The 18,319-nt window shown below is 43.0% G+C and overlaps 1 protein-coding gene across 6 annotated transcripts; it reads right to left on the reverse strand.

The window, feature by feature from the left end:
- Window positions 1–254: 254 nt before the first annotated feature.
- Window positions 255–18,168, reverse strand: clpxa (caseinolytic mitochondrial matrix peptidase chaperone subunit Xa). Of its 6 annotated transcripts, none has more exons than XM_020051400.3 (15): window positions 18,140–18,157; window positions 17,526–17,564; window positions 17,340–17,426; window positions 16,767–16,915; window positions 16,384–16,495; window positions 13,936–14,090; window positions 11,168–11,330; window positions 6,685–6,852; window positions 5,969–6,133; window positions 5,480–5,568; window positions 4,776–4,940; window positions 3,229–3,531; window positions 1,490–1,582; window positions 1,262–1,368; window positions 255–836 (listed from the first exon to the last, which is right to left on the reverse strand). In XM_020051400.3, exons 3-15 carry the CDS (start codon window positions 17,389–17,391, stop codon window positions 749–751), a joined length of 1,809 nt encoding a protein of 602 aa, XP_019906959.2. In that variant the 5' UTR covers window positions 17,392–17,426; window positions 17,526–17,564; window positions 18,140–18,157; the 3' UTR covers window positions 255–748. The 6 variants fall into 6 exon arrangements, with proteins under 6 accessions (XP_019906959.2, XP_010875631.2, XP_010875638.2 ...); XM_010877329.4 differs by lacking the exon at window positions 18,140–18,157 and adding an exon at window positions 17,840–18,133; XM_010877336.4 differs by lacking the exon at window positions 18,140–18,157 and adding an exon at window positions 17,790–17,808.
- Window positions 18,169–18,319: the final 151 nt, after the last annotated feature.

The following is an 18,319-nucleotide window of genomic DNA, read 5'->3' on the forward strand; positions in this document are numbered from 1 at the left end:
AAATATTTGGAGTGCTACAAACCCCTCCCGTGGGTTGACAATGTAGCATCTTTGCATGGTGCCTCTACATGACCAATATCAATGTTTGTTACAGGGAAAAATGGCTAGATTTACGGTCCTCACCAAAAATATGTATATATTGCTTTTGCAACAAACTGTTCATATTCAGACCAGAGTTGATGTGCTTCAGTATACCTGAGCCTAAAACTGTTTTTTGCTTGAAGAAAATAGATTTACAGAAACTGTTACTCTTTAATCCTCAATTGAACAACATTTTATTGTGGCAAAACACAACAATACAATACTTTTTTAATTGATACAATCCATTTCCATTAGGGTTCCCCCAACAACTACATTTCACATTCAAATGAGAGTAACACCTTCACGAGAAAGAGTAACATTTCATTTATACAAATGAGAGTAGCACCTTCACGAGTAAGAGTAACATTACATTTATAAAAATCAACATTCCCTCTTCCGTTCTCTGGGAAAGATAGGTAGAGTATATCTGGTTAATGGTGAATCTGAAACCTACCATGTGCTCCAAGATATGGAAACAAACCTTTCCTGATATATTTAAAAGTAAAGTCATCATCATTATCAATACCGATGTAATTCAGATAATTATATTCATAGGTGAATTTTCCCACAGTGGTCTGGATTTGGTAAAAACCCCATAGCTCATTCAAAATACATTGATGGCAATTTCAGAAGTTATATTTTGGACTAAGTCAGCAGCATCTGTCTGTTAATTGTTGGCTACATCTGCCTGCCTTGGCCAGCTCTCCTCTATCCCAGAGTCGTACTCCTCCTCAACAGATTCCTTAGGAGGTGCTCTAGAAACACAAATAAAAATGTACACAATTCTGCCACAGAATAATTAAAAGTTAATCAAAGTGCGGTGAAACCACAATATACTGGAGTTTGAAGAAGGCAATTACAGTGGACGCATCACACTTTTCAAAATGTACTATTACAGAAGCATTGACCTTGGCATATTATCTGCAAAAAGTACCAATTTGTTTAAGAGCAAAGAGTAAGTACTAGCTAACAAGTTAGCTAAGGAATTTACTGGAATAATTTTAAAAAGTTAGCTACTAATCCGGCAATCTTTTGCTAGCTACTTTTGGTTCATGTCTCCAAGAATGGCTTGGCATCCATTTTCTGTAGGTTTTCATTTTGCAGAATGTGACTTACATTACAGATTTAATACTGTATTGTGCCTAACTGAGACACATCTCAGGTAAACATGGTTACTTACTTTACATATACAGGTACTGATTTTCCTAGGACTACATCTTTGTTCAGCTCAACAGCCATGATATTTGAGTGTGGCACTTCAAACATGGGTTCAAGCAGCAATGTTTCCTTCAGGGAAATACAAATAAAGGTTAAAGAAATACATCTTAAAAATATACATTATCTGTAATAGACATTTCAAATTATACTGTAAATACCATCAATTATAAAATATATATTAAGGAGTTACCATAATGGACCTGAGCCCACGAGCACCAGTCTTCCTTTCTAAAGCTAATTGGGCTATGGCTCTCAAGGCATCTGGGGTCACATTCAGTTCACACTGGAATGACATTAAAGGAATACAATGTTTTATGATATCATCCTGTGTTTTTCACAAACAAATATATCATAGCCCACATAATGATCTACACAAACACTAGTATGTACATGCTAATCAACATACAGAAAAATACACAAATGTACATGCTCCTACACACACTCACAAATATACATCCCTCCTGTCCCCAACCCACACATTCCCACGGATCCATCAGGTCCATGCTGTATAAGGTCTGGTTAAGTACAGCATTACTACTGCTATTAATATTGAGACTATGGTCACTGCTGCTAATGCTACTATTACTACTGATACTACCATCACAACAGCTACCGCTACTATTACTACTGATACTACCATCACTGCTGCTACCGCTACTATTACTACTGATACTACCATCACTGCTGCTACCACTACTATTACTACTGATACTACCATCACTGCTGCTACCTCTACTATTACTAATGATATTACCATCACAACTGCTACCGGTAACTATTACTACTGACATTACCATCACAACTGCTACCGCTACTATTACTACTGATACTACCATCACTGCTGCTACCGCTACTATTACTACTGACATTACCATCACTACAGCTACCATTACTACTGATACTACAATCACTGCTGCTACCGCTACTATTACTACTGACATTACCATCACAAAAGCTACCGCTACTATTACTACTGATACTACCATCACTGCTGCTACCTCTACTATTACTAATGATATTACCATCACAACTACTACCGGTACTATTTCTACTGACATTACCATCACAACTGCTACCGCTACTATTACTACTGAAACTACCATCACTGCTGCTACCGCTACTATTACTACTGACATTACCATCACTACCGCTACCATTACTACTGATACTACAATCACTGCTGCTACCGCTACTATTACTACTGATATTACCATCACTGCTGCTACTACTAATATAACCTTCACAACTGCTACTTTTCTGCCCAAGTAGGCTCAATCAATCAAATGTATTTATAAAGCCCTTTTTACAACAGCAGTTGTCACAAAGTGCTTTACAGAGACACCCAGCCTTAAACCCCAAGGAGCAAACAACAATAGTGTTGAATTTCAGTGGCTAGGAAAAACTCCCTAAGAAGGCCGAATTTTAGGAAGAAACCTAGAGAGGACCCAGGCTCAGAGGGGTGACCAATCCTCTTCTGGCTGTGCCGGGTGAATAAACCGTTTCGTTATATTATCAGAACTCAGTTTATGTTCACATTGTAATATATACATTACAAACATTGTAACTAGGTCAACAATGTATATTAATTAAGTATTCCAATGCTTAATAAAATAAATCCATTAAGTCATGGAAAAACACTTGGTGAGTGCAGATGTTTTGAAATAAAGACGGATGACCGAGTTTTCTAAGTTGCACTACCTGGGGAAAAGAACAGACTTAACTTTGTTGATTGCGAGGAAGAGATTCTAAACCTCTGACATTATGTAGAGTCCACAGGGATTATACACATGCCTTACGAGTTACGATGCGATTAACTTTTCTGTCAGGCAATGGAATGTTCCGCAACTACAGATTTACTGATGTTGCTTTGCAAACTACTACTGCTGCTGCTATTACAACTACCAATAATCCCTACTAAAAAGTGCCCACCTTGTCCATGCTGAACAGAGCCTGGTACTGGGGTATGACGGCATTGCGTGGCTCAGTCAAGATCCTGACCAGGGTCTCCTCGTCCAGACTGTGCAGGGACACCACCACAGGCATGCGCCCCACAAACTCAGGGATCATCCCAAACTCAATGAGGTCACGGGCCTCCACGTGACTCAAGAGCCGGTCCTTCTCTTCCATCTCCAACACGGCATCCATCTCCGCTCCACTACGGTTGGCCAGGTCAGCGGCTGCCGCTGCCCGTCGCCCCTGACCCATGTTGGAGGGCGTGCCGAAGCCCAGGTACTGCAGATAGAGGGAAGGATGCAGTGAGAGACAGTTCCACTATTAAAAGCTGGTTATCTAATTGTTACATTTGTAGTCCACAGTGCTGCTTCTGAAAATACTGAAAACATACTTTTCAGTAGAGCCAATCCGAATCCCCAAATCCTATTGACCGCACAATTGAGCCTTTCAAATCCCATTGATATTTGCTGTCTTTTCTGACCCAAGTCCAAAGCACTTCAGATCCCAGGATTAACAGATTCCATTCAATAACAATTACAGTACCACCAAAACCATGCAACTGTGTGAAAAACTCTTATCAACTGTAAAGTGTTTCTTTATTCATTTGAGCTGGAAATAATTAGCGGACTGTTGACTTGGGCCCTTCTTATAACTGCCCACATCCCAATGCCAGCCCTGTGTACAGAGAGACTGACATGCAATTTCTGCAATTACATCTTCAACCTCACTTGAACTGGCAGTTAAACAAAATAATCAGTTAGAGACTGTGCACTGTTCTTGACAACAATGCCCATAAGAATACTGGAGTCTGCTAAATAGTTTAACAGTGATCTTTGTTCTATGAAAGCTGAGGGGTGTAAACTGGAGAGAAAATGGAGGAATACAAACCTAGCTTTGCATGCCCAGGCCCTTTCATATAATCCGACTTCATACGAAGAACTGAAAAATGGAAGCAAGCTATAATAAACTCATAGAGGGGAACCCTATAACACAATATTTTGTTCTGAGAAATTAGTTCAACCACCAAACATCTCCCTAACAATTTTCTACATTTCTTTCCAATCCAAAATTCAAAGACATCTAGAGTACTATTCAAAATAGCCTTTCTTAGGACCTGATTCATATTGAGACTACCGTTTCTCACAGACTACATCAATAGCTGTCTGTGAAATGTTAAATAAATGAGGACAACTACAGTACCTGCCCATTTTATCCTATTCCAACAGTACCTGAAATGAAATAAAAATGCAACTTCCCACATAGTAAAACTATGACCAAAATCCTAAATTAATCACTTCGTTCAGGCACTGTGCATTATTCCCTGCCAACTGCCAACTGATGACAACATCTGATCATTGCTTCCACTCACTTCCACTCCACTCACTATTATTATTACTATGACTAGTACTACTACTGCTACTATAATCAACACCACCATCTATTTCTTATTAATTAGTATATTATTTTCCCATATATGAACCACTATAAAATACATTCTCTCAGAAACATTTTTGAAAATTCACCTTTTCGCACTTTCTCCTACTGATGATGCTGTCCAGGCCATTAAAGGCACCAGAGGCTACAAACAGTATGTTGGTGGTGTCCACCTGGACAGTGTCTCCACGAAGCTTCCTGGAGTTCTTCTCCGGAACATTGATGATGGTGCCCTCCAAGAGTTTGAGTAGACCCTACCATAAGACCACCCAAAAGATGAAATGATAACACACAAACCAACAACTTTCCATGCATGGGGCTACAACCAAGATGACAGCAGTTCTGAGGGAAGTTTCTACATGTTGAAAGAAATAAACTTTTAGCACAATCAACAGCGTTCTTTCAAAGAAGACTTCATTAGAGGTCGAGCAGGTAAAATCTACAGGTTTTATAAGCAACTAAACGGTGACATTTACTACAGCAGTGGTTCCCAACTCAGTCCTCCAGTACCCCAAACGGCACACCTTTTTTGTAGTAGCTTAAAATGTAATGTAGGGGTACTGAAAGACGGGAGATGGGAACCACTGTCAACAGAACACAACATATCTATAAGTCTACAAAATATGTACAGTACAGTATGTACTCTGTGTTTTAACATTGACATTATTAATGTGATTCTGTGTGTAGCCTCTTGCAAATGCCTTTGGCCAGGTGGCCATTCAGAATGTTGGTTCTCAACTGACTTATCTGGTTAAATAAGATTATTAAATATGTTTATATTGTACACACTGACCTGCTGTACTCCCTCACCCCCGACATCTCTTAGCTGGTGGATTCCAGGCACACTGCCAATCTTGTCCACCTCATCCAGGAACACGATGCCTGAGATGTACATAAGTATTCAGACTGAGTAAAGCATTAGCAAACAATATCTACATTTCTACCAGAGAATCATTTTTGCCTTCACTTTGGAAAGTTCAACAACCGTTGATGAAAGAAAAACATTTGCACAACAGTCATCAACTCTGGGTTCATCTCACTCAGTTATTAGCATTTAGAAACATCCAATCTTAAGATATGTACAGATCAGTACAGTGCTTTATGAGACAATCGAACAGATGGCACACTTGATAAATTAATCTTTATCCAAAAACATTTACCATAAAAACTCAAGCAACTCTTAAGACATTGACCGAAGTGAATGTACTTGTTAATGAATTCGTCCTGTCATAGACAAGCACAAGCCATACCAACATATAAGGTTTGTCATATCAGAACGTACCTTGTTGCGCTTTCTCAACAGAGTAGTTGGCGTCTTGGAGGAGCTTGGCCACCACAGACTCTATGTCTTCGCCCACGTAGCCGGCCTGGGTTAGCGTGGTGCAGTCACAGATGGCAAAGGGCACGTCCAAGCACCTGGCCAGAGTCTGAGCTAATAGGGTTTTACCTGAAACATTGGTGTCAATCAGGCCACAAAAACACTTGTATTCATTTTACAACAGGTTTAAAAGAATCCCACAACCCTACCCCTATTGAAGTGTAGTATTCCTTTAACGCATTTATTTATTCCTGCAATAAACTACATAAAGATCAAGACTCCGGCCAACCCTTTTACTGCTTTCTTTGACCCCATGAAAATGCTACTTGAATGTACTCCCATTATTACGCAAGACAAACATGGTCAGAAAAGTAGACCATCAGCTCATCATCTGACTCTACACTCATGATGAAAAAAAGTGACCGCTGGCTCAGTGTGCAGTGAAGGGCCAGTTCAGGCACTTGGCAAACACTCTGATCTTCAGAGTCATAACAACATAGTCCATTTCCATCCGGCAGCCTGAGAACACCGATGTCATTACTGCCTCACTATCTAATGACTGCAACACCAAATCCCACAGGAAACCGCAGACACAGTGAGTACACTACATGAGACCAACGCACTCTGCTATGGATGTGCACACCTGCTCCCATTCTCCCCCAGGTGTTACATCCGCTCACCTGATCCAGTGGGTCCCAGCAGCACAATGTTGCTCTTTTCCAGTTTGATGTTGGCGTGGTGAGAGTCAAGCAGGTCACTGCCCCTCTTCTCCTGGGCAGCCTGCTGGCTATGCACTGATACACCAAGCGTGTTGCCACGAGGACTGATCCCTGCAATCTGCAGCAGCTCTGAAAAGAAAAGCACATTTTTGTCACGTGCGTCGTAAAAAACAAACAATAATAATATAATAAGGAATACGTAAACAAAAACAGTGAGCATTGACAAAGAGCTTGGCTATATACCGAGCTCCGGCACCGAGACATCATGCAGCAGTAAAAGTTATTTGAGACAGGAGCAAAGAGAGAGAGTCAGCTATAGGCTTCCTGTTTGATGAACAGAGCTAAGACTGGAAGTTTTCCTCTCAAAATTGACTTTGACATAACAGAATGTTTTTTGTCTGAAAAGCCCAAAATCCTGTTCAAAACTGGAAAACCATAAATACATGGGTGAGATTCTGTAATTTCTGTAAGGGACAGCATTTTGCTTTACGGCCATAAAACACAATACAAATGCCAAACAACTGCAAGGAAACAATTAACCATGTCATTCATTCCACTCCATTCAACTGCCATCCTGTTCTGGGCTACTGGATTTTCCAACCAAACAATCTGATGTGTGTGGCGGTGTGTCAAACCCCTTTAAAACATTGTGTGCCTGTTTCTGAATGATTTGAGTTATAAACTATTCAAAAAAGACAAGCCTCAGAACAGTAATTAGAGGTTTGTTCCACATAGAATATTGCATGAAATTCAAGGGCATAGTGTAGGTTCTGTAATCTTGTATCAAGCTAATTTTTTGCGATGACAAACTCCAAACCATTGTCACTGTGTAGGATTTTCATTTCAGACTGAGCAAGCAATTTCTGTGCTTGCAGGATATTTATTCTCACCTATTTATGAAAAATAAAACTCAAAATGTAACTTTTTATCCATTTTTTACTGTGATCCATTTGTAGAAGAAACGTCACTGTGAGGCTACATATGAAAGCTGAGCAAGTGGATCAATTAAATGAGTAAAAACGGCTCTGGCAGTGATAGGGTTAACCCGAGTTAAAGTCCATCCATCCATCCATCTTCTCCCGCTTATCCGGGGCCGGGTCGCGGGGGCAGCAGTCTAAGCAGGGATGCCCAGACTTCCCTCTCCCCAGACACTTCCTCTAGCTCTTCCGGGGGGACACCGAGGCGTTCCCAGGCCAGCCGGGAGACATAGTCCCTCCAGCGTGTCCTAGGTCTTCCCCGGGGTCTCTTCCCGGTGGGACGGGACCGGAACACCTTCCCAGGAAGGCGTTCCGGAGGCATCCGAAAAAGATGCCCAAGCCACCTCAGCTGACCCCTCTCGATGTGGAGGAGCAGCGGCTCTACTCTGAGCTCCTCCCGGGTGACCGAGCTTCTCACCCTATCTCTAAGGGATCGCCCGGCCACCCTGCGGAGAAAGCTCATTTCGGCCGCCTGTATCCGGGATCTTGTCCTTTCGGTCATGACCCAAAGCTCATGACCATAGGTGAGAGTAGGAACGTAGATTGACTGGTAAATCGAGAGCTTCGCCTTGCGGCTCAGCTCTTTCTTCACCACGACAGACCGATACATCGACTGCATTACTGCAGAAGCTGCACCGATCCGTCTGTCAATCTCCCGTTCCATCCTTCCCTCACTCGTGAACAAGACCCCTAGATACTTAAACTCCTCCACTTGAGGCAGGCACTCTCCACCAACCTGAAGTGGGCAAGCCACCCTTTTCCGACTGAGGACCATGGCCTCAGATTTGGAGGTACTGATTTTCATCCCCACCGCTTCACACTCGGCTGCAAACCGTCCCAGTGCATGCAGAAGGTCCTGGTTAGAAGGGGCCAACACGACAACATCATCTGCAAAGAGCAGAGACGAAATTGTGTGGTCCCCAAACCTGACACCCTCCGGCCCCTGGCTGCGCCTAGAAATTCTGTCCATAAAAATTACGAACAGAACCGGTGACAAAGGGCAGCCCTGCCGGAGTCCAACATGCACTGGGAACAAGTCTGACTTACTGCCGGCAATGCGGACCAAGCTCCTGCTTCGGTTGTACAGGGACCTGACAGCCCTTAGCAAAGGACCCAGGACCCCATATTCCCCAAGCACCCTCCACAAGATGCCGCGAGGGACACAGTCGAATGCTTTCTCCAAATCCACAAAACACATGTGGATTGGTTGGGCAAACTCCCATGAACCCTCCAACACCCCGTAGAGGGTATAGAGCTGGTCCAGTGTTCCACGGCCCGGACGAAAACCACACTGTTCCTCCTGAATCCGAGGTTCTACTATCGGCCGTATTCTCCTCTCCAGAACCCTGGCATAGACTTTCCCGGGGAGGCTGAGAAGTGTGATCCCCCTATAGTTGGAACACACCCTCCGGTCCCCCTTCTTAAAAAGAGGGACCACCACCCCGGTCTGCCATCCAAGAGGCACTGTCCCCGACCGCCACGCGATGTTGCACAGGCGTGTCAACCAAGACAGCCCCACAACATCCAGAGACTTGAGGTACTCAGGGCGGATCTCATCCACCCCCGGTGCCTTGCCACCGAGGAGTTTCTTGACCACCTCAGTGACTTCAGCCCGGGTGATGGACGAGTCCACCTCTGAGCCCTCATCCTCTGCTTCCTCAATGGAAGACGTGTCAGTGGGATTGAGGAGATCCTCGAAGTACTCCTTCCACCGCCCGACGACATCCTCAGTTGAGGTCAACAGCTGTCCACCTCTACTGTAAACAGCGTTGGTAGGGCACTGTTTCCCTCTCCTGAGGCGCCGGATGGTTTGCCAGAATCTCTTCGAGGCCAGCCGATAGTCCTTCTCCATGGCCTCACCGAACTCCTCCCAGGCCCGAGTTTTTGCCTCCACAACCACCCGGGCTGCAGCCCGCTTGGCCTGTCGGTACCCGTCAGCTGCCTCAGGAGTCCCACAAGCCAACCAGGCCTGATAGGACTCCTTCTTCAGCTTGACGGCATCCCTTACTTCCGGTGTCCACCACCGGGTTCGGGGATTGCCGCCTCGACAGGCACCGGAGACCTTACGGCCACAGCTCCGAGCGGCCGCTTCGACAATGGCGGTGGAGAACATGGTCCACTCGGACTCAATATCTCCAACCTCCCTCGGGATCCAGTCGAAACTCTGCCGGAGGTGGGAGTTAAAGATCTCTCTGACAGGAGACTCGGCCAGACGTTCCCAGCAGACCCTTACAGTACGCTTGGGCCTGCCGAGTCTGTCCAGCTTCCTCCCCCGCCATCGGATCCAACTCACCACCAGGTGGTGATCAGTTGACAGCTCCGCCCCTCTCTTCACCCGAGTGTCCAAGACATACGGCCGCAGGTCAGATGAGACGACAACAAAGTCGATCATCGACCTGCGGCCTAGGGTGTCCTGGTGCCACGTGCACTGATGGACACCCTTATGCTTGAACATGGTGTTCGTTATGGACAAACTGTGACTAGCACAGAAGTCCAATAATTGAACACCACTCGGGTTCAGATCCGGGGGGCCGTTCCTCCCAATCACGCCCCTCCAGGTGTCACTGTCGTTGCCCACGTGGGCGTTGAAGTCCCCCAGTAGAACAATAGAGTCCCCAGTCGGAGCACTTTCCAGCACCCCTCCCAGAGACTCCAAGAAGGTCAGGTACTCTGCACTGCCGTTCGGCCCGTAGGCACAAACAACAGTGAGAGACCTATCCCCGACCCGTAGGCGCAGGGAAACGACCCTCTCGTTCACCGGGGTAAACTCCAACACATGGCGGCAGAGCTGGGGAGCTATGAGCAAACCCACACCAGCCCGCCGCCTCTCACCATGGGCAACTCCAGAGTGGTGAAGAGTCCATCCTCTCTCAAGGAGTGTGGTTCCAGAGCCCAAGCCGTGTGTAGAGGTGATCCCGATTACCTCTAATCGGAACCTCTCAACCTCACGCACCAACTCAGGCTCCTTCCCCGCCAGCGAGGTGACATTCCACGTCCCTAGAGCCAGTTTCCGTGTCCAGAGATCGGGTTGTCTAGGCCCCTGCCTTCGACTGCCGCCCGATCCTCTTCGCACCGGCCCCTTATGGTCCCTCCTGTGGGTGGTGAGCCCACGGGAGGGCGGCCCCACGTCGCCCGTTCGGGCTGAGCCCGGCCGGGCCCCATGGGGGAAGGCCCGGCCACCAGGCGCTCGCATACGAGCCCCAACCCCGGGCCTGGCTCCAGGGTGGGGCCCCGGCTGCGCCATACCGGGCGAGTTAAAGTCAAGTTTTCAAATCTCAAGATCTGCAGTAAAACTTTTTAAATAAAGTCATGCTCTCACAACTCCTCCTTCAATACTGAATTAAAGATAACTACTGTATAGATTTTTCTTTCACCTGTCAAGTTAATGAACATAAAGTAGGTGCAGATATGAGAAGACGGCGTCAGACAAACTGAACACGGCCGACTGTGATTAGGACCTTACTAACCTCGTGGGGTCAGGGAGGCCTGCTTCTCCATCGCCACATGGGGCTTTGTGCCTGCCGCTGGGAGGTTGTTGTAGATGCGTTTATAGTGGTTGTACACCGCTACCGCCAGCACTTTCTTTGCGTAGGATTGGCCAACGACATACTTATCCAGGTAGGCATAGATCTGAAAGAACATTTGGTAACACATTACGTTAAGCCAATCGTAGAAAGTGTATGAAGCATGATGCAGTTGTGATCCAGTTAATGCATAACAATACTAGTCATAAGCATTAGTGATCCTCCTTACAATGTGTCATTATGATCATTTCTAAATAACAGCCGTAAGTCTACTGCAACAGTAGTTAAGCCTTACAATAATACCTTCATTATTTATAGACTAATACAGTGCTGTTCATCAGCTCGATTTTATACTCAAAATGAGAGAAATCTAAATTCTAATTGAGGTTAATTTGTGCAAAGAAACATAAATATCTACAGGTGCTGGTCATAAAATTAGAATATCATCAAAAAGTTGATTTATTTCAGTAATTCCATCCAAAAAGTGAAACTTGTATAATGTATACATTCATTCCACACAGACTGATATATTTCAAGTGTTTATTTCTTTTAATTTTGATGATTATAACTGACAACTAATGAAAACCCGAAATTCAGTATCTCAGAAAATTTAAATATTGTGAATAGGTTCAATATTGAAGACAATATTGGTGCCACACTCTAATCAGCTAATTAACCCAAAACACCTGCAAAGGCCTTTAAACGGTCTCTCAGTCTAGTTCTGTAGGCTAAACAATCATGGGGAAGACTGCTGACTTGACAGCTGTCCAAAAGACAACCATTGACACCTTGCACAAGGAGGGAAAGACACAAAAGGTCATAGCTAAAGAGGCTGGCTGTTCACAGAGCTCTGTGTCCAAGCACATAAATAGAGAGGCGAAGGGAAGGAAAAGATGTGGTAGAAAAAAAAGTGTACACGCAATAGGTAAAACCGCACCCTGGAGAGGATTGTGAAACAAAACCCATTCAAAAACGTGGGGGAGATTCACAAAGAGTGGACTTCAGCTGGAGTCAGTGCTTCAAGAACCACCACGCACAGACGTATGCAAGACATGGGTTTCAGCTGTCGCATTCCTTGTGTCAAGCCACTCTTGAACAAGACACAGCGTCAGAAGCGTCTCGCCTGGGCTGAAGACAAAAAGGACTGGACTGCTGCTGAGTTATGTTCTCTGATGAAAGTAAATTTTGCATTTCCTTTGGAAATCAAGGTCCCAGAGTCTGGAGGAAGAGAGGAGAGGCACAGAATCCACGTTGCTTGAAGTCCAGTGTAAAGTTTCCACAGTCAGTGATGGTTTGGGGTGCCATGTCATATGCTGGTGTTGGTCAACTGTGTTTTCTGAGATCCAAGTTCAACAGAGCCGTCTACCAGGACGTTTTAGAGCACTTTATGCTTCCTGCTGCTGACCAACTTTATGGAGATGCAGATTGCATTTTCCAACAGGACTTGGCACCTGCACACAGTGCCAAAGCTACTAGTACCTGGTTTAAGGACCATGGTATCCCTGTTCTTAATTGGCCAGCAAAATCGCCTGACCTTAACCCTATAGAAAATCTATGGGGTATTGTGAAGAGGAAGATGCAATGCAGAAGAGCTGAAGGCCACTATCAGAGCAATCTGGGCTCTCATAAAACCTGAGCAGTGCCACAGACTGATCTACTCCATGCCACGCCGCATTGCTGCAGTAATTCAGGCAAAAGGAGCCCCAACTAAGTATTGAGTGCTGTACATGCTCATACTTTTCATGTTCATAATTTTCAGTTGGCCAACATTTCTAAAAAAAAAAAAATATTTGTATTGGTCTTAAGTAATATTCTAATTTTCGGAGATACTGAATTTGTGATTTTCATTAGTTGTCAGTTATAATCACAATTAAAAGAAATAAACATTTGAAATATATCGGTCTGTGTGTAATTAATGAATGTAATATACAAGTTTCACTTTTTGAATGGAATTACTGAAATAAATGAACTTTTTGATGATATTCTAATTTTATGACCAGCACCTGTATTGTTCCTCACAAACATATCACGATTTTCGTAGGAATTGTTATTCAACAAATCTATAAGATGCATTTTCTGACTGATATATATTTTCAGGTCATTAGGAACTTTAAAGTGGTCAACCATGACTTCTTGTTTGAATGGGGTTTAAATAAGGTTTGACAGACATTTAGGCAATGGTTGGAAAAACTGGCTTCACATCTGAAAATACCCGTCTCCACTATTAGGGTAATGGGTATGTTGGATGTTAAAAAGCCTGTTGATCTATAACTTAACATGCAAATATACCTAGGTTATATATGTTTGTTGCAAACATAGAAACCTTTTACTTCACACCATGGTTCTGAATTTGAGACATGTGGCTTAACATATGATGTCTGTCTAGGAACTGGCTGAACAGATGACAATTACATATTTTCGAACAATAAAAAGATATGCCTTAGTTTATGTATAGTATCCATCCATTAAGTTAAAAAGTTAAATTCTAGGTCTGGTGGTCACGTAGGTCTTATTATTGGATTACTATTTCGAGACTGTCCTCGGGAGTGGGCAGGAGTCAGACAGAAAGCTGGCAGGTGAGGGATGGGAAATTGTGGATGCAGACGGGAACAGAGGGAGAAACAAAAAAATCAGTCGCGAGCAGACTTCTACCTACAAGCTATGAACATTCTGATGAAGATAAAACGCCTTGTAAGACTTGTCCACGGTACCTTTTTAGGAGGAGGGGGAGGTTTCTGCTGGAAGGCCAGTTTGACAGCCTCATTGGCCCCTTCTTGCTCCTTATTGAGACTCTTCTTGGAGTCGATCTCTGACAGCACCACAAAGAAATGGTGACATTTCTCACATTTCACAAAGCGGGTTGAAGCTACGGAGAGAGGGTATGTTATGGCACCAACTAATATTGCTGGTGGGGGCATAAAACCACAAACTAGGTCTGTGTAATTCTCAACTGGTCTAAGGTGACACATTTCACTGTACTTACATCTCCTAGTTCATTGTATTTTGTTTTAACAATACAACACACAATGAATAGAACAGATTAAGCAAGAGGTCAATAAGTTACACCATAAGTGGATAAAATAAGACAGCAGCTGAGCAGCAGGCATGTTTGTAGATAACAAAGCCAGAAAACGTTAACAAACATCCAGAAATAAGCGTTGATTTTTGGGTTGAGAGCATTTAAAGCTATACTTGAATATGGGATGATGTTGGAATCAAATGATTTGAGCCTAATACATGCCTTTTTCCTTTGTAAAGGCGCTGGCTGCAGATCAAGCTTTTTGCACCATTTTCTCCAATGTGTCTCCAGATCAGTGGTTTTCCAACACTTCCCCAGGAATACTTCCAATACTTCAAAAGCCAGTCCATGTATTAGATGTATCCCAGATAGATTACGCCCTATCAAGCCCTGGGCTGTTTTCTTGGCACATATAAACACCAACAGAGCACCATTTGAATATCCCAGCACACCTACGCATTGTTGCTGACCGTTTGCATCCATTGATGGCCACAGTCTACCCATTTTCAAGTTGATATTTCCAGCAGGACAATGCGCCATGTCACAGAACATGATAATGTCAAGATGATTCAACAAATATGACAGTGACTTCAGTTAATGTCAATGGCCTGGACAGTCCCTAGATCTCAATAAAATTTGGGATGAGGTATAACAGGAGGTTTGCTAAAAAGGGGTTCCTGCCCGATACCAGATAGTTTTAATTAATAAAGTGGTGTGCTTACAATTGCCATTTAGACGGCACAATGATTCCCTATGCAATGATTTCCTATAAAATGTTAGCAAAGAGGGATTTTGCTTGCCCTCATCTGGCATCGCTCATTTGAGGAGAAAGAATAGTGTGTCTTTGTGATGCTAATGGCAGAGAGGGAGGAGAAGGTGTGCCTTCTGTTGAATAATATGACAATCGGCATGACAAGTTTGGTCTTCTGATCAGATTGGCCTGATGAGTTTGTTTTGCACGGCCTGGTCTGTTGTGCCTTCTATTCAATGTTTGCAAAGGTGATTAAAGAAAGCCATTAAATCACGGTTTAGATTGCCTTTCTGTGTTTTGCTTGTGTTTGAAAAGTTGGCCTACAGACCTGTCTGTGGTGTGCTTATGTTTGCAACAGCCTACTGTTAAAAGTTACAACAAACAAGTAAGTTATACAACATGTTAAAGCATGTATAGTCCTAGACTACACCAGGCATCTAATTATTGCCACAGGCTCTAGGGAGGAATGGTGGTGACAGCATAACAGAACGAGCAGCAAAATATCTACTCAACCCACACGTGTGCAGACCTTCAGGATGTTTCATTAAACGGAAAGCTCTGAGAACACTGATCCGGTCTGATGAACCATATATTAGAATTCTATGATGTTAGATGGTTCCTCTCCCTGAAAGAAGTACATCAAGACGTCAAGATCAACTGCAATCCATTTAGCTGTCTTTAAACAGCCATTACAAACTTCAGCTAACGTTAGCCACCGCTAGCAAAATACTGTATGTATGGTCGTAATCAAGGCCAATCTGAAAATCACCTGAACAGGCCAACAGCAATTCACAGAGGAATACCAATTAGAAATGTCCCTAAATTGAGATATTACATTGGGATTTGCAAAATGCTATACGTGTAGCCAATGGTATGACTGTGGTCCACCACTGGGAGGTTACATGAAAAGGATATTTTTAGTAACACACAATTTGCCTGACTGCACTTGCCCACTAGTCTGACATTCCCTATAGATGTGTGAGCTATACTAGGCCTTAGGAAAAACATGTCAGTTGAAAGCTAGAATAACAACATATATCTCGTAAACACTGTCCCATCAACATGTTGTGCATGCCTATCAAACTGGTTTCTACATTAGTACAAATGTCAAATAAAAAAATAAAATAAAAGTGATTGTCAGTCTTGCGGTTTAGATGATAGGTCTGCAAACCCCTATGGTCGACTGTTACATGTTTGATCTGACAACGAGCATGTATGAGTTGGCTATACAGCACAACAGATTTGAGACCGGACTAAAAGTGTGCTGCTTCTTTCAGAGGACTTTCACTGAACATTCTCTTTCTCATAATTGAGATTGGATCCTATGCCAAGTTTGACCGTACACAATCCCTCTAAACTTTAACATGGAAACATGAGTAAAGCACTTACACACAAAGGTTTCGACATGTGTGCAGGTATCTCCACACTTGGGACAGCGTAGCCGAGGGCCTCCTTTACCTGGACCTCCTCTTTTCCCGCCTGCAGCATTACCAACTGATTTCTGTAAAGATTGAAAAAACAGAGGATATAGTGTGTGTATGTACTTCTGTGACAAGATCATTCACTGTGGAGGATGTCATTAAGACAACAACATTCAATTAACTGCTTGGTAACAATTTATGTTCACAATAATCATTTTGGCACTTTTGTCTCACTCAATCATTGACAGAAGGCTTGAAAGAGACAAAATACCTTTTTTGTAGAATTACATAATTTAAAATATATAAAAATACAAAAAAATTATTTTCAATCTATAGCCAGCTGACATTTACCTTTCCTCCTTCACCAGAGCCATCTTTGACATCTTTTGATGAAAAATATACTGATGATTCAGAAAAGTATCTCACAGGCACTCTTCTTGTCAGTAGTGCTTCGGATGTTCCCTGTCTGGTGGTAAAAAATAACTGTATTCGAGAGATACCTGTGAAAGTACATGCAGATTAAAATCAACCTGCATACGGATGTAATATCTTTTAGTATCAACAATGCAAATATTTAGTATTACGAATGGATCAAATCAGTTCTTCAAAAATAAATCCATTTTATAAAATAAATCCATAAAGTGGCAATTTTCAGAAATTCACAGAAAGTTTCAGGTAAATATTAATAACATTAAAATGTTGACAACTGGTCAAATGAAACACTAGGTGAAATGTACATCTGGTATAGCACCTTTGTTTCGGGTTCCCACTTGCAAAACAACCAGAACTTAGCCCATTTAAAGTTAGCAACATTAAAACCTCACATTTATGGTACTTACAAATACCACACCGGTTGCACGGGAGAATTCGATAATTGCGCAACTTCCAAAACAAGTTAGCTAAATTAGCAACAAATGTGCTTACCTTTCTGAGAGGTTAGAAACAATCTCGCCGCTGATCTGCATGTGCATGACATTATTTTGTTGGTTTAAGACGGCAAAAAACAGAAACCTGAATGTAGGGGATACGTTCACTGTAACAAAATAACTCATCAAAATGGTGTAGACTATAGCTAACTAGCTTCTAAGCCGGCTAGTATGAACCAGCTACCGTTGTAAGAGCAGTGTCCAGTCTGTGTCTGGCCCAAACCTGCAGAAAGAGTACAAAACAGAATCTGTATCTAATGCAAAACATTATTAATTTGTAATTATAACTTGACTGGAGACAATACAGCTAGTTAATTAGTTGATTTAGACAAACTGTCAGCCTGCGGAGTCTACAAGTTAACCTAAGGTTAAAATATTTGCTTTAACTCCTTGTTCTGTGGTTACCCTCTGGCTATATTGACAATAACAAGTAGCCTAACCATCTTACACAAGATTATCATGGTTTAAAAGCCAAAAAAACAAAACAATTCATGAAACCTTCGTCAGCTGTCATGTGCTGTCAATTCCACGAATGATGGCACTTTCACTCATCCCTTAGCCTAATTATTTCTGTCCAGTTCATTCTTGCCCGATGTTACAGAACGGATGTATCCCTGTGGTTCCTAAACTTTTAATTGGAGCCGATTTGTGGGCTCTGGTGAATCCTGGTATTACAATGTTTGGGATTGCAATAAATTAAAACATGCAGTCGGTTAAATGGAAAATTCACCGCTGGTCTATTTACTTATATACAGTAACATACTGTATATCCATTAATATGGTATTAACAAATCTCACATCAAAATGTCCTCACGCGACTCAAACACCAGCATTTTAGCATGTCATTGGTAGAAGCGGGTCATCAGCATTTCCTGGTAGTAAGCAAACCACAATATCCAGAATGCATAGCGATATCCATCTCTTCAGAGATCATTGTAAGCCGCACATCAAGACCAATCCGGACCGGGGGCACCCGGG

The sequence above is a fragment of the Esox lucius genome, chromosome 2, assembly GCF_011004845.1.
Source record: "Esox lucius isolate fEsoLuc1 chromosome 2, fEsoLuc1.pri, whole genome shotgun sequence".
Lineage (NCBI taxonomy): Eukaryota > Metazoa > Chordata > Actinopteri > Esociformes > Esocidae > Esox > Esox lucius.

Coding starts and splice junctions, on each gene's coding strand:
- clpxa (XM_010877320.4), bottom strand. CDS start 17,391: ATGTCATGCACATGCAGATCAGCGGCGAGATTGTTTCTAACCTCTCAG. Junction 11,331..13,935: donor CTCCCCCTCCTCCTAAAAAG/GTACCGTGGACA, acceptor ATGTTCTTTCAG/ATCTATGCCTACCTGGATAA. Junction 1,369..1,489: donor GTGGGCTCAGGTCCATTATG/GTAACTCCTTAA, acceptor ATTTCCCTGAAG/GAAACATTGCTGCTTGAACC.